At 34.3% G+C, this 23,968-nt stretch overlaps 1 protein-coding gene across 1 annotated transcript in view; it reads left to right on the top strand.

Annotated features, from left to right (window-relative positions):
- SLC35F2 (solute carrier family 35 member F2) overlaps positions 1–23,968 on the top strand; it is a 66,155-nt gene that overhangs the window by 8,694 nt on the left and 33,493 nt on the right. The window contains exons 2-3 of the mRNA XM_051986928.1: positions 20,222–20,397; positions 20,987–21,114. Of these exons, the coding sequence (XP_051842888.1) occupies positions 20,222–20,397; positions 20,987–21,114 (304 nt within the window). The remainder of the gene's footprint in view (positions 1–20,221; positions 20,398–20,986; positions 21,115–23,968) is intronic.

The following is a 23,968-nucleotide window of genomic DNA, read 5'->3' as shown; positions in this document are numbered from 1 at the left end:
GACATTAAATGATCAGATGCCATATTAGGAAATGAGACTTTCAGAAGATAGTAAGTAAATAATAGCAGGTCTACTTATACTTTTTTTTAAAGGTACCTAGATATTTATTTTATTTATTAAATTTATTTTTAAAAATAAAAATTCTCAAAGTAAATCTTTATTGTAGAAGTGATCACACAAACATTACCAAGTACCATTATAATTACATGCTGCATTTAAATTACATAAATTAGAAACATCATTTATGCATCAGTGAAAGGGGGGATATCACCATTTGTAAGTTTGGGCTTTTCCTCCTCAATTAAAATTAAAATCATCAGACTGAAAAATTGTTGACATAAATAGAAATCAAGAGATCTGGATCCTAGATCCAGTTCAGCCCTTAACCAATCCTTATGCTAGTCATTTCACTCCTTTTGGCCTCAGTTTTCTCATTTGTGAAAGAAAATGGCTTAAAACAGCAGAATGGATAGAGTATAATCTTCTGTAGACACAGGGCCTTATTCACAGATCTCTTTACTTGTGTAGTTTTAGGCAGATCAGTCAGTCAATTTCATTGAGCCTGTTTGATAAAACAAAGTAGTTGGACTGGGTGGCTTCACCTTTGAAGTTCCTTTCAGCTCTAGATCTGGGATTCTATTTTAGAGTCTATGTTCAATAAATCAGCCAGGCATTTGTTATCTTGAAAATAGATATTTCAGGGCCAACTAGGTGGCCCAGTGGAGAGAGCACCAGCCCTGAAGTCAGGAGGATCTGAATTCAAATTTGTCCTCAGTTCTTCCTGGATGTATGACTCTGAGCAAGTCACTTGACTCCAATTGCCTCAGCAAAAAAAGAAAGAAAGAAAGTAGATAATGTCAGATATTTCAATGGGGCAGATTCTAAAAGAATTATAGATTACTACCGATAAAAAGCAATCACATATCAGCAGCTACCAATCCTTAGGGCTACTTTAAATTTCTAGCTAAAATTTATGAGAATGATGTTGAAGGATATTCTTTTTTGGGGGAAGGATATTCTTTATGAAAACATAATCAGGAAACAGACTTTCAAAAACAATTTTGTACAAAAGACCACATCTTGACAACTAGATAGTTATTGAGTTAATCTAATATTTCTATATTGGTGGAACAATATAAATGGACACTAACTGAACTAAGTTCAAGACTGAATTGGAAGAAAGCTGGCTGGGCAGCATTTTCAATAACTCAAATTGCCTAGGGTCATCCCCCCTTTTTTCTCTCCCTCTCCATCTCTCCCCCTCTCCCTTTCCCTTTTTCTCTCTCTCTCTTTCTTCGCCCTCTTTCTCTCTCTCTTCCCCTTCCTCCTTTTGTCTCTCCCTCTCTCCTTCCTTTTCTCCCTCTCTTCTTCCCTTCCTCCCTCCCTCCCTTCCCCTCTCTTGCTCTCATTTCCTTATCTTCATCTCCATCTATTTATCTCTATCTCTTGATCTATCCTGACATCACTGTTCTCCTGGAGGTTGCTATTGGCAGTGAAGCATAGAACACAATGATCTCAGAAGAATAAAAAATTTTGAAGACCCAGAGGATGATAGAAAAATATATAAGTGAGTGGCAGCATATCCTTGGCAATGAAGTACATGAAGAATGGCAACAAAGCCACATAAAGAATCATGTAAAACTGGAAAATGAAGCTGATCAGAGGTAGAGTGTAACCGCATATCACTGTTACAGTAGATCAAGAACCAGATCTGGAGTCAGAAAGATTTAAGTTCAAATATGACCTCAGATACTTCCTAGCTGTGTGATGCCAACTTATCTAATCTCTGATAGCCTCACAAAAAGATTCTCTGGAGAAGGATATAGCTAACAACTTCATTATCTTTGCCAAAAAACCAAACAATACTCCCATAGACTGTTGGGTCATGGGGTCACAAAAAGTTGGACACTATAATTATAATAAAAACTTGTTAAGTTAACCTGCTTGCCATGTTCTCTTGTCAATATTTTTTTCTTGGTTTAGGACTGGATCTGTACCCAAGACCTGATTTCAAATGTAGTCCCAGAACCTTATAAACTGTATGATTCTGGGCAAGCAACTCAACTCTCAGTTTCTTTATCTGTAAAATGGGGATAATAATACTGTCTCAGGCAAATCTTAAAAGTGCTCCATAAGTGCTAGTGTTGAGATATCAAGCATGGATCATGGTGTCACCTGTGAAAGAATTTAAACTCAAGACAGTCTCCAAATAGTTCATTCAAGTCTTTCTCAAATTTTCCTGAAATCCACCTGTTCGCCATTTCTGATAGCGTTAGTGTTTCATTACACTCATTAACCACAATTTGTTCAGTCATTCCCGAATTGATGGGCATTCTCTCAAATTCCAATTCTTAGCCTCCATAAAAAGGACCTTTATTATATCAATGATCAGAGGCTATCCACCGATTGTTAGTTTATTGAGAATAGGGATTATGTCTTACTTTGTATTTTGTTGACTTGGTATGATAATAATAACTAGCACTGATATAGAGATTTGAGTTTGCAAAACACTTTACATGTATTATCTTATTTTGATTCTCACAACAAGGCTGTAAATGCTATTTTTATCCTCATATCAAGAAACAGAAAAGAGGTATTGGAGTCAGAGTACAAGGATTTAAGTCTGCTCAACCAACTATCTTTGTGATCTTGAACAAGTAAGTCATTTAAGTTGGGGAGATGAGTTCAAATTCAGCCTCAGAGACTAGCTGTGTGACCCTGGGCAGATCTTCTAATCTCTGTCTTAGTTTCCCTGTCTGTAAAATAAAGGCAATGATAGCACCTATCTCCCAGAGATATTGTGAGTATCAAATGATTAGTAGTTATAATAGTAGTTGTAGGGCACTTAGCACAGTGTCTGGCACATAATAAGTACTTTATAAATGTTAACCATTATTATTATATTAATACCATTATCATTTTATCTTATTAATATAAACATGAATATAATAAAATAATACCATAGATCTTATGCTATTAATCAATAAGATCTCTTTGTGCCTTAATTTCTCATCTCTAAAATGAAGAATTTCGATTTGAAGGTTAAATCATTTTCCATTCTACATCTATGGTCCTATAATTTTATAATTCTCTCAGCCCAAAGATTGGAAACAGAAGAGAAAGAGATGAAATGAAGATGTTAGATAATCCATAGACTAGATTATAGTTTTCTGATTCTATTATGAGGATGAACAATTAAGGCTAATGAAGAATAACAATTTGAAAGTTGATTTCTGCTTTTCTGGTTTGAAAGTTTAGATCTGCTTGATGAAAAGCTGGAGGGCATGGGATAACTTATGGAGAAATGTTAATTATGTTTCTTCATCTCACTTTCATGTGCAGAATCACTTCTAGAGTTCCATGAATACTTAGAAATGTTTGTGAGTTGTTTTTCAGTTGTGTCCAACTTTTTGTGACTCCATTTTTGTTTGTTTGTTTTGGTTTGCGTTCTTTCCCCTAGATACATTTTGAGTACATTAAATGGATGCATGGCAGAAAGTCTAGTTTGGGGAATGAGAGAAGAAAGTGGGGTAAATAATTGGTGAGAATAAGAGTTTTGTTCACTTTGGTACCCCAAGAGCAGCTAGGTGGTCTAATGGATAGAACCCTGGACCAGGAATCAAGAAGATTCCTTTTTCTGACTTCAAGTCTAGCCTTAGACAATTGCTAGCTATGTGACTCTGGACAAATCACTTAACCCTGTTTATCTCAATTTCCTCATCTATAAAATGAGCTGAGGAAGTACATGGCAAAGAACTCCAGTATCTTTGCCAGAAAAAATGGAGTCTTGAAAAGTTAGACATGATTTAAAAAATGACTGAACAAAATCTAGAGATTCAAGATTCTAGAGAGATTCAAGCTTTTGTTTTGATAATCTAACAGAAATTAATGTAGTTTTTGGCAAAAAAATAATGGTTTCCCCAAATTTAAACACAAATTACTGGCTGAGCTAGATTTATCTTAATAGGATATGGCATCTTGCCTGTTCTTGAAGGATGAGAGGGGCCTGACATGTTCTCCACTCTCATGAAATGACTTTGGGAGGCCTGAACTGATGAATAATTCTTTTGGGAAGTAGCCTCTGGAAAGTTGCCTTTGTCAGGAACTTTGTTGCAATTCAGTTTCCAGTGAAGCATCTTATCATAGCAGTAGTTGTCATTGCTTCTGCTATAGGGATTTGGGAGTGGAATACACAGAGGTTAGTCAGGAAGAAGTTTCCTAAACTGAGTTTAAGGTGAAGAGAATCTGGGAGAAGGATATTGAGTATATACAGTTTGACTTATTCTCAGTTTGCCATTAAAACATCAAAAAGCTCCAAATTTGGTGAATGAACAAATGAATTTATTTGCTTATCTATTTGCTCATTTATTTATTTATTGGCCAATAAGCAAAAACTATCTTTATATATATTTGGAAAAATAAAATACTATTTTTAATAGTATTTTTTTATTTGGAAAAATAAAATTTTATTTATTTGGAAAACTAAAATATTTTTCCAAATACAATACTATTTTTAATAGTATTTTATTTTTCCAAATACATATAAAGATAGTTTTCTACATTCATTTTTGCAAGACTTTGTGTTCTAAATTTTTCTCCCTCTCTCCCTTACACTCTCCCTCCCAAAGACAGCAAGTAATCTGATAGAGGTTGATTTTGTGCAATACTTTTAAATATATTTCCATTTTTGTCGCGGTGGACAAGAAAAATACGACCAAAAGGGAAAAAAAGTCATAAGAAAAAACAAAGAAACAAACAAACAAAAAGATGACAGTACTATACTTCACTGATCTACATTTAGTCTCTTTAGTGTGATCTACTCCTGGATGTGATTGGCATTTTCTATCCCAAGTCTATTGAAATTGTCTTGAATCACCACATTGTTGAGAAGAGCCAAGTCATCCATCACAGTTGATCATCACAAAATTTTGTTGATGCACAAATGATGTGGGGAGGGGGAGAGGGACAGGGAATACCTATGTGGGAGGGGAGCATGGGATTGGCACTACCCTCAGGTGTTCAGAGTAGCAGTATCAAAGTTAATGACAAATCCCAGAAATTCAGAAAGCACCCTGACCAGATGGATGTTGAGGCCCAGAGAGTACAAAATCAGGATCCAGAGAGTGACTATGATTAACAAGACAATAGTTGATGATTTGTCATAGAGTTGGGCCCATTTCATTCATTTGTGAGCAGACCTATCTGTGAATCCTATGTTTTCTTTGGAGTTAATGACTCTTATTTGGGAAAATACTGCTTTGGACTAAATCTAACCCTTTAGAAATATATACACAAATTTACTTCATGAACATAAGTTTTTATTCCAAGCAAGCAAAAAATCAGAAAGGTAAAGTCTTTCTCTCTCATTATCTTTGTTGAGTGAGAGAACATACAAACGGCCTAAAAATGTTCCCACTTATTTTTATACAACTAATCTCATTGTGTGGAATATATTAAATATGTAAACACTCCAGTGATTCTCTTGTCTCATCTCATCCCTTCTAATGAAACAGGATGCAATTATCCATGAGTTCCCATCCTGTGCAACTCTTTTTGATATGCAGGGTTTCATTGACTTGGACAAGAGCTCAGAAGTTACCCAGTCATTTCCTTATTTTCAGGCTAAAGACATAAAGTGACTTGCCTCACTTTCCATAGGTGAAGAGTTGAGATTTGGATCTTGGTCCTCTGACAGTTTTTTTCTGCTGTACTATTCCTTTTCCCTATAGAATGTAAAAAGGAATAAGTGGGAGCAAGTAGTTTTCATTTTTCTTTCAATCAGTGTAACATACAAGATTGGCATTTCCTGCCTTGAGGTTCACTGCTCTTTTTTTCCCCCTTGATGAACAAAGTTTGATATAAAGTAGCGTTAACTCAGCTGAATTTACTATCATTTCAGACTCTGTTTTCTTAATGTAACTATGTTACTGCCAAGGTACTTTAGTGAATTCAATATAAATACTGTCTATTGCTGCATGATTGAGCCAACCATTCTTTAAAAGGAATCAATGACATTGTTAGTTCAGTAGCAAAATATAAGGGGAAAAAACTCAAAAGGAACTTATTTGAAAAACTAAGAAATCAATGAGATATTAGTAATGATGTGATGTAAATAAAAATATGAAAGCCCTAGAAATTAGCCAATTGTGGGACACTAATACATTCTTGGTGGAATTGTGAATTGATTCAACCATTCTGGAGAGCAATTTGGCATTATGCCCAAAGGGCTATCAAACTGTTCATACTCTTTGATCCAGCAGTATTTCTATTTGGCCTGTATCCTAAAGAGATCATAAAGGAGGGAAAGGGACCCACATGTGCAAATATGTTTGTGACAGTCCTTTTTGTAGTGGCAAGAAACTGGAAACTGAGTGGATGCCCATCAATTGGAGAATGGCTGAATAAGTTATGATATAAGAATGTTATAGAATATTATTGTTCTATAAGAAACAATCAGCAGGATGATTTCAGAGAGGCCTGTAGAGACTTACATGAATTGATGCTAAGTGAAATGAGCAGAACCAGGAGATCATTGTATATAGCAACAAGAAGATTATACGACAATCAATTCTGTTGGACAAGGTTCTCTTTAACAATGAGATGATTCACCAACCATTCTGGAGAGCAATCTGGAATTATGCCCAAAAAGTTATTAAACTGTGCATACCCTTTGATCCAGCAGTGTTTCTATTGGGCTTATACCCCAAAGAGATACTAAAAAAGGGAAAGGGACCTGTATGTGCCAAAATGTTTGTAGCAGCCCTGTTTGTAGTGGCTAGAAACTGGAAAATGAATGGATGCCCATCAATTGGAGAATGGCTGGGTAAATTGTGGTATATGAATGTTATGGAATATTATTGCTCTGTAAGGAATGACCAGCAGGATGAATACAGAGAGGCTTGGAGAGACCTACATGGACTGATGCTAAGTGAGATGAGCAGAACCAGGAGATCATTATACACTTCGACAACAATATTGTATGAGGATGTATTCTGATGGAAGTGGATTTCTATGACAAAGAGACCTAACTGAGTTTCAATGGATAAATGATGGACAGAAACAGCTACACCCAAAGAAGGAACACTGGGAAACGAATGTGAACTATTTGCATTTTTGATTTTCTTTCCGAGTTATTTTTACCTTCTGAATTCAATTCTCCCTGTGCAACAGGAGAACTGTTCGGTTCTGCAAATATGTATTGTATCTAGGATATACTGCAACATATTTAACATATATAGGACTGCTTGCCATCTTGGGGGGGGTGGAGGGAGGGGAAAAAATGAAACATAAGTGAGTGCAAGGGATAATGCTGTAAAAAATTACCCTGGCATGGATTCTGTCAATACAAAGTTATTATTAAATAAAATAAAATTAAAATTAAAAAACAAACAAACAAACAAACAAAAAAAACAAAACAATGAGATGATTCAGACCAATTCCAATGGTCTTGTGGTGAAGAAAGCCATCTGTACCCAGAGAGAGGACAGTGGGAACTGAATGTGGAATACAACATAGTATTTTCACTCTTTTTGTTGTTTGCTTGCATTTTGTTTTCTTTCTCATTTTTCCCTTTTTGATCTGATTTTTCTTGTACAGTGTGATATTTGTGGAAATATGTATAGAGGAATTGCACACGTTTAACATATATTGAATCACTTGCCAACTGGAGGAAGGGGCAAGGGAGGGGAAAAAATTAGAACACATTGTAGGGGTGAATGTCAAAAAATTATCCATGGATATATTTTGAAAATAAAAAGCTATAATTAAAAAAAGAAATTAACCCGTTAACTAAACAGAGAGAAAGAAAGAAAGAGAAACAGAGAGAGGCAGAGGTAGGGGCAGAGAGAGAGACAGAGTTAGAGGGAAAGGCAGAGAAACAGAGAAAGACAGAAAGAGGCAGAGAGAGAGAGGCAATGAGAAATAAATTCACAGACAACACAATAGAGACACACAGAGACGCAGAAACATATACAGAGACAGAGATAAAGAGTATTTGAATTTGAATGTAATCTCTTGGAGATCAAGGACTATATCTATTACTTCTATATTTCCTGCTCCAGTGTTTAACACAAAACATTAGCTCAATAAAAATTTGTCAATTTGATTTTTGAAGTCAAAAGAGAAGTGATATGACATGATGTATATATATGTAATAGCTAACCCATGTATGGCACCAAAAGATAAATATTTGAATTGAGGTCTAGTTCACTTCAATTTCCAACTTTGTGAATAGCAAGAAAAGGGACATTGCTGGACACTAACAGTTTCACTGCCCTACCTTCTAGAAGTATATTGGGCTAGAATTATATCTAAATATCAAATATCAAATATTGATAGTCTAGGGTGATTATACTCATTTTAGGGGTTCAGAATAATAACTCTGGGAGGAGAGTAAGAATTAGCTTATGATTGAAATTTATCTCCTTCCCAACAGTAGCTTATTACACAAAAGACAATCATGAAAAGTAGCATAATTTTCAAAGTGAATAATTAAATAAAAATTAGGGGAGTTATATAGATTAGTGTAAAAAATAGTATGCACAAGAGTATGTGACCTCTTCAACTTAATAGCAAGATAAAATCTGTTCAACCAAGGAGAAAAGGATTTCACCATAGAAGTTAGCTCCTAGCACTCCTTGGATTATAAGGACTGAAACTCAAGAGATTTTACACATGTCCATGGATTCTATTAGCTGTTCAAATATTTGAGTCTTCTCTCTCACCCTCATCTCAAACAACACTTCTCTCTCTGCTCACTCTCCATGTATATGTAATGTCACAGGTATAAATGTGTCTCAGTCAATGAGTAGCCAGGATTTCCTCTGATATATAGCTTTCAAGATCTAGGGAATAGCCTTGAAGGAACCACGCTACCTTTCTGGAGTGGGATTGGGTTGTTATAATGAGATTATATTAGCCAATACATCCCTACTGATGACCCTGAATAAATTAGTGTGTTAGAATATGACTAACACCAACCTGCATTGATAGAGTGAGTTTCAACATCTGGAGTTCCTTATGTATAATCATCAGTTTTTTGTACTATATCAATATGTATTTTTTAATCATGAAAAAGTTGACAGGCCAGGTAGGGATGGAAATTATCTTCTTTTCCAAAGCCTGGTCCACTTTTTATTTTATTTCTTTTACAAGTAAATTAGGGATAAGGAACTTTCTAGGGTCACACAACTAGTACTTTTTCATTTTTTAATAATTAGGAAGTTTTACCAGCTGTGAGGCCTGAATTTCTTTGCAATTTCCATTGTTCCTCTTAGGACCAAATAAAACAAACTAATCTCATTTCCAAAATGATGGGTCTTCAAATACTTGAACACAATTATCATCTTTAAATCTTCTCAGTTCCTTAAGCCAATCCTTGTAGAGGACAGCTTTTAAGCCTATTCATTTCAACCAGATGCTCTTCCGTTTATCAAAGTTATCGTAAATGGTAATATCCAGAACTAAACATAGTACTACAGATATGGTCTGATCAGGGCAGAATATAGTTTCCTTATCACTTTTTTATTCTTCTAAGTTGTTTCTCTCGTGTTTGGTAAAACATTTCATTTGCTTTTTTTTTTTTTTTGAGCTGTTTTTGAGCTGGAAAGTTTAGAACTTAAAAGTCATGTCCTCCAGCACTCTCTCCCCTCCCCTGTTTATTTTACATATGAGGAACTGAGACCAGAGAGGTAAGTGACTTGTCCAAAATTACATAGCTAGCAACAGAGACAGGATTTAAATTCAGTTGTCTGATTTCAAAACCAGTATCTTCTCCATTGTACAGTTATTTCATTACCCTGCTGACTTGTATTACAGTCCATCAAACCCCAGATCTTTTTCAGACAAATTACTATTCCATACATCTTCTACCTTGTACATGTGTAGTTTATTTTTGACCCCCAAATATAAGATTTTACTAAATTTCATTTTATTAGCTTTAGTTCTTTATTCTGGTCTATTGAAATATCGTTGGATTCTGACTCTGACATTCAATGTATAAGTCATCCCATCCAACTGTACCTAACACAAATTTGACCAGCATGACATTTCATCTTTATCTAAGTCACTGATAAAAAGATTAAAACATGATAGGGTCCAACACAGATTCTTGGGCCATTGCACTGGGACTTCCTTCCAATGTAATGTTGAATTATCATTCAACAATTTACCTTTTTATTTATGAGTGTAGCCATTCAAGCAGTTCGATCTAATTGAATGATTTGTCTAGGCTGCCTCTTTACATCTTTCCACATGAAATAGTATAAAATATTTTACAAAATACTTTGAAAACTGTAAGGAATATCTAAGTCTTTTGAATAAAAGCTAGACTTATATGATATGGTTAATAGTTTGCTGAAAGTATGCAGTAAGCAAAGATAGAATACTTTCGCTAAATAGTCTGGGAAGATTCTCATGTTGACAAAGCCAGAAAGCAGTTTTTAAGTAGGACATATGGCTACTCTTTCTTGCTATTGGAAAAATATAAAATGCTTGGGCTGGGCTACCTCCACAGGCAGTTTATTACACAAATTGTAAGTTCTCAAAGGCTTCATTATGAAAGTCTAGGAATGTGAAAATTTAGTGCCGTGGCAAAATTCTGTATGGGTAATTATCTTTCATTGGCTCAAATCTCTCTCCTACTTAATCATTTCTAATATTTTAAATAGTTGTCAATGACTGTGTTCTAAAATTGCTATGTTTTATAGAAGATGATATAGTTCAGTAGAATGGAAAATATTTATTAACATGCAATGTGTTAAGAGGTTTGGCACACAAGAATCAGAGCTCTGATATAAATCCAGGAAGACTTGAGTTCAACTGTAACCTGACATTTACTAATTGTGTCACTCTGGGCAAGTCACCTAATCTTTATTTACCTTAGTTTTCTCATGTGTAAAGTGAGCTGGGGAAGGAAATGGCAAACATTCCATATCTTTGACAAGAAAATCCTACATTAGATTATAAAGAGTCGGACACAACTGAAATTACCAAACCATATTTATTTGAATGAAAAATTCTGCAAATGCAAGATAATATAACAATGCATTGTCTAACAAGCCAGTTATTTATTTCTTTATTATTAAAACTTTTTATTTAAAAGATATATGCATGGGTAATTTTTCAGCATTGACAATTGCAAAACCTTTTCCAATTTTTCCCCTCCTTTCCCCTCTCTACTTCCTCCCCCAGATAGCAGGTAGACCAATATATGTTAAATATGTTAAAGTATAAGTTAAATACAATATATGTATACATGTCCATACAGTTATTTTGCTGTACAAAAAGAATCGGACTTTGAAATAGTGTACAATTAACCTGTGAAGGAAATCATAAATGCAGGCAGACAAAAATAGAGGGATTGGGAATTCTATGTAGTGGTTCATAGTCATCTCCCAGAGTTCTTTCACTGGGTGTAGCTGGTTCAATTCATTACTGCTCTATTGGAACTGATTTGGTTCATCTCATTGTTGAAGAGGGCCATGTCCATCAGAATTGATCATTATATAGTATTATTGTTGAAATATATAATGATCTTCTGGTCCTGCTCATTTCACTCAGCATCAGTTCATGTAAGTCTCTCCAGGCCTTTCTGAAATCATCCTGCTGGCCATTTCTTACAGAACAGTAATATTCCATAATATTCATATATCACAATTTATTCAGCCATTCTCCAATTGATGAGCATCCATTCAGCTTCCAACAAACCAATTATTTAAAAGAAATTAGTGTATTTAAAAATGCTCAGACAAAAAGAGAGTGTCTTGAATGCCCAGATCTGAGGATAAGTGAAGCAATTTTAAGGCTAGACCTGGCAAATTATTTTTTTCCTTTAAACTTGTCATTTTCTACTTCATCAATTACACAATGAAAAAAAAGAGAGAAAATATTTCCATATATATTAAATGAACTATATAGGCTCTGAAATCCCTATATTTATGATCTTATTTTAATAGAGAAACTAATTTGGATAGGTTTATCATCATAAATTTGATAGACATATAGATAGATAATCAGACAGGCAGACAATTTTCTTGGTATTGGATGATAATCAGTGTCCTATCAACTGAGAAATTTGTGCAAAATCTCTCATTGTTATGCAAACAATATTGAAACTTTGACCTATCAGTGGATGTTCTCAGAATAGAAAAAAGTGGAGAATACAAAAGAGAAAATGGGCAGCATCTTTAGTTTTAGTACTGCCACTATGGCTGAAGAGCTAAGAAAAGGTTTTTCTCTAATATTGCTGCAGTCATAAGACACCTTTTTAGGCTGTTGCAAGGAAGGATTCCATACAAATCTATGGTATTATCATTTTTCTCCAGCCCCAATAAAAATTTCTCTAATCATTTATCTATGCGCAACTCCTACCCATTCTTCCAGGCTCATTTCATTAAAGTTGTGTTTATTTCATGAAACCTTCATTCTAAAAAATAATGATTTCTCCTTCCTATGTTCTAGCTTTTTTATGTTCTCTTCTTGTATTTCTCTACTTCTTTTACAATTTACGCAGTAGAATAATTTCCCAAGGAGTTCTTAATAAGTACTTCTGTTACACCTATCCTTTTCCAATGTAACTTGGAACTTTTTAAGGGAAAACATATACTCAAGTTCATTAAAGTCTTTATATTATTGGTTGTTATTTTTTGTCCTTTGTTCTTGAAGAGGACCATGACAACAAGGAAGTGATATCATTGGACAGCTAAGTTGACACAGTAAATAGAAAACTGGGCTTGGAATCAGGAAGACTTATTGTCATGAGTTCAAATCCAGCTTCAAACACTTGCTAGCTGTGTGACCCTATGTAAGTCACTTAACCCTGTTTGTCTAGTTTTTCCTCAAGTGAAAATGAGATAGAGAAGGAAATAGCAAAATACTCTAATATTTTTGTCAAGAAAATCCCAAATGGGATCGTGAAAAGTCAGACATGACTGAATCAATTCAACAACAAAAATGTTATCATTTATTTGTAGCCACTTATACTTTTTATAAAAAATTCCATGATGAAAAATGTTATTGACCTTCAGAGAGGGAACTGATGAAATGAGTATAGATTGAAGTAAATTTTAAAAATTTTTCTTTGTTTTCTTGGGCTTTTTTTTTTTTTTTGCATGTATTTTCTTTTGCAACATAGCTAATATGGAAGTCATGAAATACATGACTTCACATGTATAATTGATATGTTGCTTGCCTTTTCAATGAGCAGGGGAGGAGTAGAAGGGAGGGAGAAAATTTGGAACTCAATATAAAAATGAATGTTCAATTTTTTTACACGTACTTGGAAAATATTTAGTGACATAAATAAATTTTTTTTAAAGTAGATATAATTTGAGAAAACCCGTGAATCAGAAGTGGGGAGCATGGTGGAGAGCATTTGGATGATGATTGACAAGGGCAAAAATAGAGCAACATTTTTATTAGAGTAGATTTATAGACCAATTGGATGGGGAAAAGAAATAAACAAGAAACTTGAGAAACAAATTATTAAGCCTGCACAGTGGGATAAAGTAATAGGGGACTTCAGTTATCCAGATACTTTTTGGAGAGGAGTAAGAAGAGGAGAAAGGGCGAGAAGAAGAGGAAAAAGGAGAAGAGAAAGGAGACGTAATTTTATTGTGGAAAGCAAAATTTTCATCTAGATAAAAGATATTCAGCCTGACATGTTGGTAAAATATGTAGAGAGAAAAACATTATGTTAATTCAGTGATTTCAGTTTCATAGAAAATGTGAGAAACATTCAGTGTGCCTTGAAATATATGTGAATAATTACTAGGAGAAAATGCTTCATTGGTTCAGTTATTAAATAAAATTGGGCTATCCTTTATGTATCTCAAGTAACTTTTTTATATTTTCTACTTTTTTTATAGTTATAAACTTGACAAACATTAATAAACACAATAAACAAATAAACATTTCCATATATGAACAGAAAAAATTGTATCTCAAATATTTATATTAAAATAACATTTAAAAATGTTTTTATCACAACAATCTTGTATTGTTTATTGTTCAAAGAGGGTACTCTTTATAATATAGTTGAGTAAAGTGAGATTTAAGAGATAAATCCCTATTATGTATAATTTGTTTCTTTTAAAAATGTAATAATGCATTTAACACTCCAGCTCTAACATTGCCCCAACTACTGAATACTTTAAAATGTTTTGCTGGTGTTTTTTCTTTTCTTTTTTGGAAATTCCCATCACTAGCTCTTTTTCCCACCATATCCATCTCCCTAAAAAGAACAAAAACCCTCCCTTGCCAGTGTAAGCATGGTATAATTATAGTTATGCTAATGTATATATAAGTGATTATATATTGTAATTTGTACAATTGTATAACTACAAGTTATACAATAGTATAACTTAAGCAACAGTATAAGCATAATTTTGCAAAACAAATCCATACAGTCATTCTGCAACTCTAATCAATCATCTCTTAGTCAAAAAGTGCAAATCATGATTCATTCATGGGGTCCTTTGGAGTCCTGGCTAGTCATTGTATTGATCAAAGTTTTAAAGTTTTTCATAGTTATTTTTCTTTATGGAGCTATAGGCATTGTATAAATTATTCTACTGTCTTTGCTTACTTTACCTCATATTAGTTTGTCCAAGTCTTCCTAGGATTCTACAAACATATCTCTTTTGTCATTTCTTGCAGCTCAATAATATTCCATTACAGCCATATGCCATAATTTGTTTAGTCTTCCTCAGTTGATGGGCAGTCAGTTAATAAAACATTTAGTAAGTAATTATTACGGGCCAGGGATACATATACAGATAAAAATGAAGAGTCCCTGCCCTTACACTTCAAAAGGGAAGTTGAAAAGGGATGAGGAGAAGGTACTTTAATTTGAATCATGATGGAGAATTTCAGAGACCAGAAGCAATATAGGTGGTGAGAGATGGGGAGAAAAACTGTGCTGAGCCCCTTTCCTTAAATAGAGATCCTGAAGCCAATGGCTCTGCACTCTAGTTTAAGGGTGCTATGAGGGTTAGAAAACACTGATGATATGTATCAGGTTAATTTTTTTATTTTAATTAAAATTTAACTTTTAATTTAACGAGATTTTTCAGTGTTAAATTTCCTGGGGAAGTAGAATATAATGGAGAGATCCAAAGATATACAAAATTAGTGAAGCTAGTGTGAAATGGGGAGAAGGACGCTTCCTTTTTTCCCTAGGTTTTCATCTTCATTAATCTTGATAGAAAGGCAGGTTAGGCTATAGTATTAGATCTTCTGGATTGCTCCAGCTTGGCTATATTTCTTGGCTTTATAAATTTTGACTGTCTGTGGTCAGCTAATAATAGAAACAGCTCTGAGATGGAAAACTGGCTCAGGCTACCCAAATTCCTCCTTTTCATTTACTTAATAATTATAAGAGTACTGTGACTTAAATCTCACCAGCTAAGGCCACCTGTATCTATGCATTGCCTTTTTGGCCACCCTCACATTTCTTAGGTTTGCTTGAGGATGAGGTCGTGGGTTACTAGGTGGGGTTGGCTGAGAAAGCCTGACGTACTGATAAGATTATAATACTCCCTGGGGCAAGCGGGAAGGGTACTAATCTGTCCAGTTTTACAATCCCACTCTTGTGGAAGTCTTGGGAAACCCCACAGTATCCAATCAGAAAACCACTTATGATGTCAACCCTCCCAGCCTTAAGGTATCTTTTTCCTTATCCCTTCCCCATACCTCATAGTGTTTTTCTTTTGGTTATAATTGACTAACACTTTTAAGGTGTTAAATTCCTCTATGGATTTACCCTGTCAGTCACTGATATATTCCCACCTTTTGGTATAGTTCATTTCTCTTGGTTAATTGTGAGTTCCACTGGGGAAATTTGTCTTTTTCCTTGTTAATTGTTAAAACCCCTTTCCTCATTAACTATATGCTCTCCTAAATCTATTTCATATTTACTACTCCCAGTGTTAATTTTCATTAACAAAAAGTACTTTTATTTATGACAAGAGGTTATGGACAAAATAAAGGAATATAATAGACACTAGGAGTGGCAAATATAAAATTATAATCTTATTAATACTACAGGCTTTCTTCATATGTGAATTGCTATTGAATCCCATCATTTGGTGCCAAACCCCATGGTTTGGTGCTGGACCTCAACCTCATCAATATTGTTTGAGAAGGGGCAGCTAGATGGCACAGTAGATAGAGCACCAGTCCTGAAGTCAGGAGGACCTGAGCTCAAATCTGGTCTCAGACACTTAACACTGCCTGGCTGTGTGACCCTGGGCAAGTCACTTAACCCCAATTGCCTCAGCAAAAAAAAAAAAAAAAAAAAAAAAAAGAATTGTCTGAGGAGCCATATTTGACTAACCCATACTATTGATCTGCATACTTATTCCCATTTCTACTCCTTGCCCATACCCAGGTTAACTAGTGAATCATCTTTTCCCATAGGCCCTCTGTTTTTTCACACACTCATAACTTTAATATACATGTCGCTATGTCACAAATATTCTTTATCTAGGGGTTAGTTTTCACATCATCTACTTCATAGACTATCATCCTCAAATCAAAACCTAATCTTCAGTTTTAATCTTGGGTGCCATAATTCTTTACTGTGAGTAGCATCATTCTCTACTGTGGAGATCTCCAACCTCCCTAAAAGTTGTGTAGGCTGTGACATTATGATGACTGAATTTTTATATTTTAAAAGTTTAGGGAGACAAAAATATAATAAACTGTATTATTATTCATGATCTTTCCTAATAAGAGAACTATTCTTTAATTTTATTGTTTAACATTTTCTGCAGCCCAATGTAATATGATTTAGACAAGCCAGATTAGTTTCATTTTGAGCTGCTAAATGTAGAGATTTTGATTAATTGAGTTTGGTTTCCATATTTTTTAATGGGCTGAAATGATTAATTTATTTCTAAATCATTCAATTGCCTAGTAGGTGTGGTGGATTTTTAAGATTTCTTCCCAAGAAATCACATTCTATGTAAGACCATTAACACCAACTTTGTAATTTCCCATCATTGAATTGCAGGGAAAACTTAATAGGATAGCTTTATTGCTATAATAATTAACTTTGAGTATGTGCTTTTGCTCAAAGAATATATATTTGCAGTTAATTTGAACCTGCAATTCTTAATCATATGGGAAGGATGGCCTAAATTGGGAGTTCTTAAGAATCAGGAATGCGAATTAGCAAGAGTCAAAGGCCAAAAATGAAATCTATTTCTTCATAATTGAGCTTTTTTTTTAAGTAATAATAGCTTTTTATTTTTCAAAATGCATGCAAAGATAGTTTTCAACATTTACCCTTATAAAACCTTGTGTTTCAAAATTCCCCTCCCCTAGACAACAAGTAATCCAATATAAATTAAACATGTGTAATTATTCTAAACATATTTCTACATTTATCATGCTGCTCAAGGAAAATCAGATGAAAAGGGAAAAAATCGGAAAGAAAAAAACAAGCAAACAATAAAGTTTTTTGCTTTTTGTTTTAACCTTTAGCCGAAACTGTAGTTTGAAATAAAACAAAAAAGTGATGCCAACAAACTTTTAAGGGTCTATTACTTGTTAGGCACTTTACTAAGTGCTGAGAATACAAAAGCTCAGACAAAACAAAGCTAATCCTTGATATCAAGGAATTCTTGGAGGAGACATCTGTAAACAAATTTGTCCAAACAAAATCATGTAAAATAAATAAGAAATAATCTCACAAGGCAGGTACTCAGATTAAGCACTATTGGGAAAGGCTTGTTGCTGAAGACTGAATTTTAGGTGAACCTGGAAGGAAGCCAAAAAGCAGTCAGGAAGGAATGCTGAGGAGGGAAACACTTCTATGCAGGGTAAACAGCCACTGAAAATTTTGAACAGAGTTGGGAGATTTGGTATCATGTGGGAAGAACAGCAACAAGATTTAAATTACTGGATTGCAGAGTATATGGAAGGGAGTAAGGAATAAAAAGATTGGAAAGATAGGAAGGAGTCAAGTTGTAAAGAGCTTTAAAAGTCAAAAAGAAGTTTTTGCATTTGATCATGGAGCCAATAGAGTCACTTGAATTTATTGAATGAAGATTAGACCTGCATTTTAAGAAGATAATAGAAATTTTCAGGATCCCAGGAATTGTATTTTCCAGTCCAAATAATTCCTTGGTGAGTGTGGAAGATAAGGCTAGGCAATATGCTTTCGGTTGGCTTGGAAAGAAAGGTGAAACAAAGTAACTTAAAAATTAATTTAATTTAATTATTTCTCATATAACAGATAATCATCATTCCTATGTATGTATGTATAATGCAATTAATATGGCTTCATTTCTACACCTCTACCTGAATTCTTAGATTCCTGACTTTTGATCTGTATGCAGGATGAAACTGACTTGTCTTATCAGTTTGAGACCATATCCTGCCATTGAGATTTTCCTTCAATACAAGTTCCTTTTGAAAACCATGCCAGGATATACCCCCTGGACAGTCTCATATTATTTAAGCCAGCAACCCTTTGAGAAGAAAAGGCGTTGCACCATACCAATCTTCATCTGATTGAGAGGTTAAACAAACAATATGAACTATACTAAAATGCTTTTACCTATACCCCTGGTTCAAATGCACTCCATAAAACCTATTTGCAATTCCCTAATGCCTTGGTGAGTCAGTCTTTTTTCCTTTTGTCCTCAGTTCTCTCTCAGTTCACAGCTTCTATATCTCTTTTCCATTATCGATGAGGTCATTATGATTTGAAGCCAAAAAGTATTCCTATATCCTTTCATCTAAATGCTACATTTGTGACTATCCATAATACCAGAGCTCAAGACTATTACAGTTAATGGCCATGAAACAGCTCCCTATTGTGCTTAGAAGGACAAAATTCTGTTTTTACTGCAGGAATTTTGTGAGATTTTAGTGAGAAATAAATATTCACACATTTGCCTTTCTCACTCATTTGGCACTTACAATTCAAATTCCATTACTGAAAGTGATAGAATGAATTTAATTATATTAGCAAATATTTTAGAAGTAGATTTGCTTTCTTTGGCATCAGAATCTCTGACCAGAATCTGCCATAGACATAGATTGTTGTCTATAGGAGGGTTAAGAGGAGTCAATGGAACTTTTAGTTGTAACAATGGGACAGAAATAACACTAAACTCATCTTCTTCCTACTCCCAGATATTAGGAGTAGGAGTTTAAGAGTAGTCTCCCCTGGTCTGGACCAATATATTCTTTTATAGCTATGGATTTGATGAATCTTCTCAGTGATTTTCTGGATTAGATTTACCTATTAATCTCTATGTCTGGACTCATAGCTTGGATTCATAATTTAGGCTGAGCATTTTGCTTAATCAAATAGCCTGATGTATGTTAGAGCATCTTAGATTTTCTGATTTTTTTTGAGCATGAAAGGGTTAAACTGATTTCTATGCTTGGAATGCTGAACTTTCTTAATTCCAACTCCAACTCCAACTCCAACTCCAGCTTCCAACATCCAAGGCCTGACAGGCCTTGCTCAAATGCCATCTCCTTAAATTCACTAATTCACTTAAAAAAAAAAAATTCATGAAATATTTCTCAAGTACATGTAAAGAAAATTTTAACACTCATTTTAAAAAATCTTGAATTCCAAATTCTTTCATTCTCTCTGGCCTCTTCGTTAGCTCTTGAGAAAGCTAATATGTTTAGTAAACATATTAGCCATGTTGCAATATATATATATATATATGTATATATGTACATATATACACATATATATATAATAAGTTATATAAATATATGTAATATATATTTATATTAATGAGAACATATAATGTTATAATTATATAATATATAATATGTATAAATAAATATATGTACACATAAAACAATATTACTAAAGAAAGTTTAAAATAAAGTGTACTTCAATCTGCATTCAGAGTTATCTCTCTGGAGGTCAATAGCCTTTTTTGTCAGGGATTCTTTGGAATTATCTTGGATCATTGTGTAGGTCAGAGTAGCTAAGTCTTTCACAGATGATTATTCTTATAATATTTCTATTACAATGTATAATGTTTTGATCACTTAGCTTTGCATCAATTCATATTAAGTCTATCCAGGTTTTTCTGAAACCAGGCTTCTCATCATTTCTTAACCAAATAGCATTCTATCACAATCATACACTACTTGTTCAAGAATTCCTCAAATGATAGATTTTTTGTTTCATAGACTATTAGTTTGTTTCAGATTAACATTGTTTTATTTTTTTCATTTCCAGGAACATCTTAAAAACAATTGCTCTGGGCCAGATGCTGTCCTTGTGTATCTGTGGGACAGCTATCACCAGCCAGTATTTGGCAGATAAGTACAAAGTGAACACTCCAATGCTTCAAAGCTTTATCAACTACTGCTTACTCTTTTTTATTTACACAACAATGTTGGCATTTCGACCAGGTATGTAAAACAGACCCTATCTTTTTGATACCAATGTCCTTGACTATTTTGCTGGTGCCTCTCTATCCTTGCCCTATCATATCCTTGTCATGGCTCCCCATCACCTAAAGTGTAAACTCCTTTTCCTGTGATATTGAAGGCCTTTTACAATCTAGTCCCAACTACTTTTCCAACCATAACAACTATTACTCACCTTCAAATATTAATGTATCAGTAAAACTGTATTTTTCTGTGTTTCATCAACATGTATTGATCTTTTCAGTTGTTACGAGAATAAGAAACAAAGAGTTCTTTCTGTGAGATCAGGGAAACTTCCATGGGAGATCTGGGATTGGATCTAGATATTGAATAGTGGGTAGTATTTCAAGTGATATTTAGATGAAAGGGAAGGGAATTTTGGGGAACAAAAGTCCAAAGCTTGGCTGGGTTGGAAGATGCATGAAAAAGAAAAAGGCTAGAAAGGTGACTGGGATAAATTGTGGAGGACCTTAAATGCTGTGCTGAGGAGTTTCTGTAGAAAATGGGAAACCATTAAAAGTAACATTTCATTCATGATTAATATGTATTTGTCAAATTTTTCTCTGACAAGGCAATGAGAACCTTTTGCATATCCTGAAAGGAAAATGGTGGAAGTACATCTTCTTGGGCCTAGCTGATGTGGAGGCTAATTATATGATTGTTAAAGCTTACCAGTATACTACTCTCACAAGTGTCCAGGTAAGATGAATCTCCTTTTCCATTTTAGAATTTGTAATTTTAAGTGAATCATTATATTTAGTGTCAGTGATCAGACTGGTTTGTAGCCTGTTCATTGAGGAAAAAAAAACAACTATGAAATCAAATTAACCCAATATATAGGTGAATACTGTCAGTTTTTCATGGAGCATATCATAAGTAATGTTTCCAGGAATTAGTGAAAATGTGTTCAAGTTAATCAATGACAAAACTGTTAACACTAGAGCTCATTACTGCACCTACAACTCAAACAATCATAAACATTTGATTAGTGAGGAATGCTGTGGTGATAAGGACAGCTGTTTTACTTAATGCTCAAACACAACAAATAGAAAGTGAAAAGATTCGATAGATACTCTGCTACAGGCCAGATAGAGATTTGGAAATAAAGGAAATCTATTTGAGAACAAGAATTAGAGAACCTGGATGGAAGAGAATTGTCTAAATTTCTTGTCTTCAAAGATTAATCTTCCACCATGAGAAAATAAACCTCTGTGGGCCAGTCTGGAAAGTTACCCATCATTTATAACATTGCTTCTATGGGCAAATGCATTCCATGTTTCAGACAACTAATTTAAAAATGACATCTTGGAAAAGGACCTGTTTTGGAATTTGAGTGTTTCTTGAGTTTTTGATTAAATTGTACCAAAGAGTGAAGCAGAGACAAATGAGATGGTATTTGTAAAGTGCTTAGCTGAGTGCCTGGCACATATTAGGCACTTAAATGCTTATTCCCTTCCAACTTACCCTCATTAAAAGAAAGTGAAGAGAGGTTTCAATATGAAATGAAGTGACTAGGGAAAGTCAATTAAAAAAAATCTAGACCTAGAACTGAATTCTACCATAATACTAATTATTATTAACATTTTATATGTTGTTTTAAGGTTTGTGTAATATTTTACATATATTATCTCATTTGAAAGGACATCTAAGTGGTGCAGTAGATAAAGTGCTAGACCTGGAGTCAGTAAGACTCATTTTCCTGACACCAAATCCTACCTCAAATATTTACTAACTGTGTAATCCTGGAGAAGTCACTTAACCGTTTGCCTCAGTTTTCTTATCTGTAAGATCAGCTAGAGAAGAAAATGGTAAAACACTAGTATCTTTGCCAAGGAAATGCCAAATAGGGTCACAAGGAGTCAGATCATCAATAACATCAATAAAAAATCACATTTGATCTTCATATAAATCCTGTGCAGTAGGGGATATAATTGTTTCTATTTATAGATAAGGTAATTGAGGCTGAGAGAGCTTAAGAGGCTTGTTCAGTGTTAACATAGAGTCAGAGAAAAGCTTTGAACTCAGATCTTCCTGACTGCAAGTCCAGCAATATAGAAACAGTAAGGAAAAAATTTGGAGTAGAAGATAAGCACAAACTGTTAGGATAATATTGAAGAGACTAGTCTATCTAGAATTAGAGACTCAGAGTTGGAAGGGACATCAGGCTTTATCTATTGATCTAATACTACCTAGATTGTGAATCTTTTTGGAAGACTCTTTTTAAATGGAGTATCATTATTGGGCATCTAGTTTGTTGCTGTTTGTCCTTCATTCCCAAAGAAGACCATGACATCAGGAAGGTGACTTGCAAGTGGATTGGATTGAAGTGAGGAGGGTTGTGCAAAGTCATCAGCCTCATTCTCTACTCCAGAGCCATATGGGTTCCATAACAAGATACAGATCAGCATGGTTGGAGATGACCCTGGCTGCAGTAGGAGACATTGGCCTTTTAAAATTAAGGTCTTTCCTAGGTCTCAATTTGACTGTGGGAATGTCCATTAGTGAATAAAGCCAGGTAAGAAATGTGGCAAAGAATGACTTCTTTTACCTAGTTCAAAAAAATCATCTAGAAGAGGAAGACCCTTAGATTTTCTGGCCAAAACAGAAACAATTGCTATTTACATTCACAATCCCAGCCCAAACAATGACCAAGAAAAGCTTGGATTGGGACCTTTTGTTGGTCAATCTATGAGAGCTAGAGTGATTTAGGGTTAAGGCATGATCCTTAAGAAAGAAATCTAGTTCTTAAATCCCAAGATATCTTATGAGGTTTCAATGATCAAAATATGTTCTTTTGGGCAGAACATTTGCAGATAAGGTTATGATTCTTTATGTGGACAGAGGGAGAGGTGGGAGGGAGAGAAGAGAAGGAAGGAAGAAAGGAAAGAAGGAAGGAAGGGAGGAAGTCAAAAAGGAAAGAAGGAAAGAAGGAAGGAAGGAAGGAGGGAGTTGTATTGTCCAACAGGAACTGGCCAATTGGGTCCCCAGTGAAGCAGCTCCTAATACTCATAGGTTGTTTTTTGTCCTTTGTTGATGAAGGAGACTATAATATTAGGAAGGTGATATCATAACTTACAATTGAATTTCAGTGAGGCAGTTCTGTGCAAAGTCACCAGCCTTACTCTCTCCTCCAGAGCCATCTGGGTACAGTGGCAAGATATACATCAGGATGACTAGAGATGGCTCTGGATACTGTGCATCTGGTTTAATCCATTCCTGAAAGAAATCCCCGTTAGGACATAACTAATAAATTTTCACAAAGCCTTTGCTTGAAAGCTTCCAGTGAACAGAAACCCAACACTGCCTTATCCACTGATAGGATGCCAACTATCACAGTTTTTATTGATAGAAAAATTTTTTCCTGATGGTGAGCCAAAATATGGCTTCTTTATAATTTCTATCCACTCTTCCTAGTTTTTCCCTCTAGAGCCAAACAAAACTAGTTAAATCCCCTTTTTTATGTAATAATATTTCACACTAAAATTATTTTTATTTCATCAATTATTTCCCAATTACATGTAAATATTTTTTTTTAATTTTTATTTTTAAAAAT

Source organism: Antechinus flavipes, chromosome 3, assembly GCF_016432865.1.
Source record: "Antechinus flavipes isolate AdamAnt ecotype Samford, QLD, Australia chromosome 3, AdamAnt_v2, whole genome shotgun sequence".
Taxonomy (NCBI): Eukaryota; Metazoa; Chordata; class Mammalia; order Dasyuromorphia; family Dasyuridae; genus Antechinus; species Antechinus flavipes.
The sequence above is the reverse complement of the archived record's forward strand: the minus strand, read 5'-3'. Positions and strand labels throughout refer to the sequence as shown.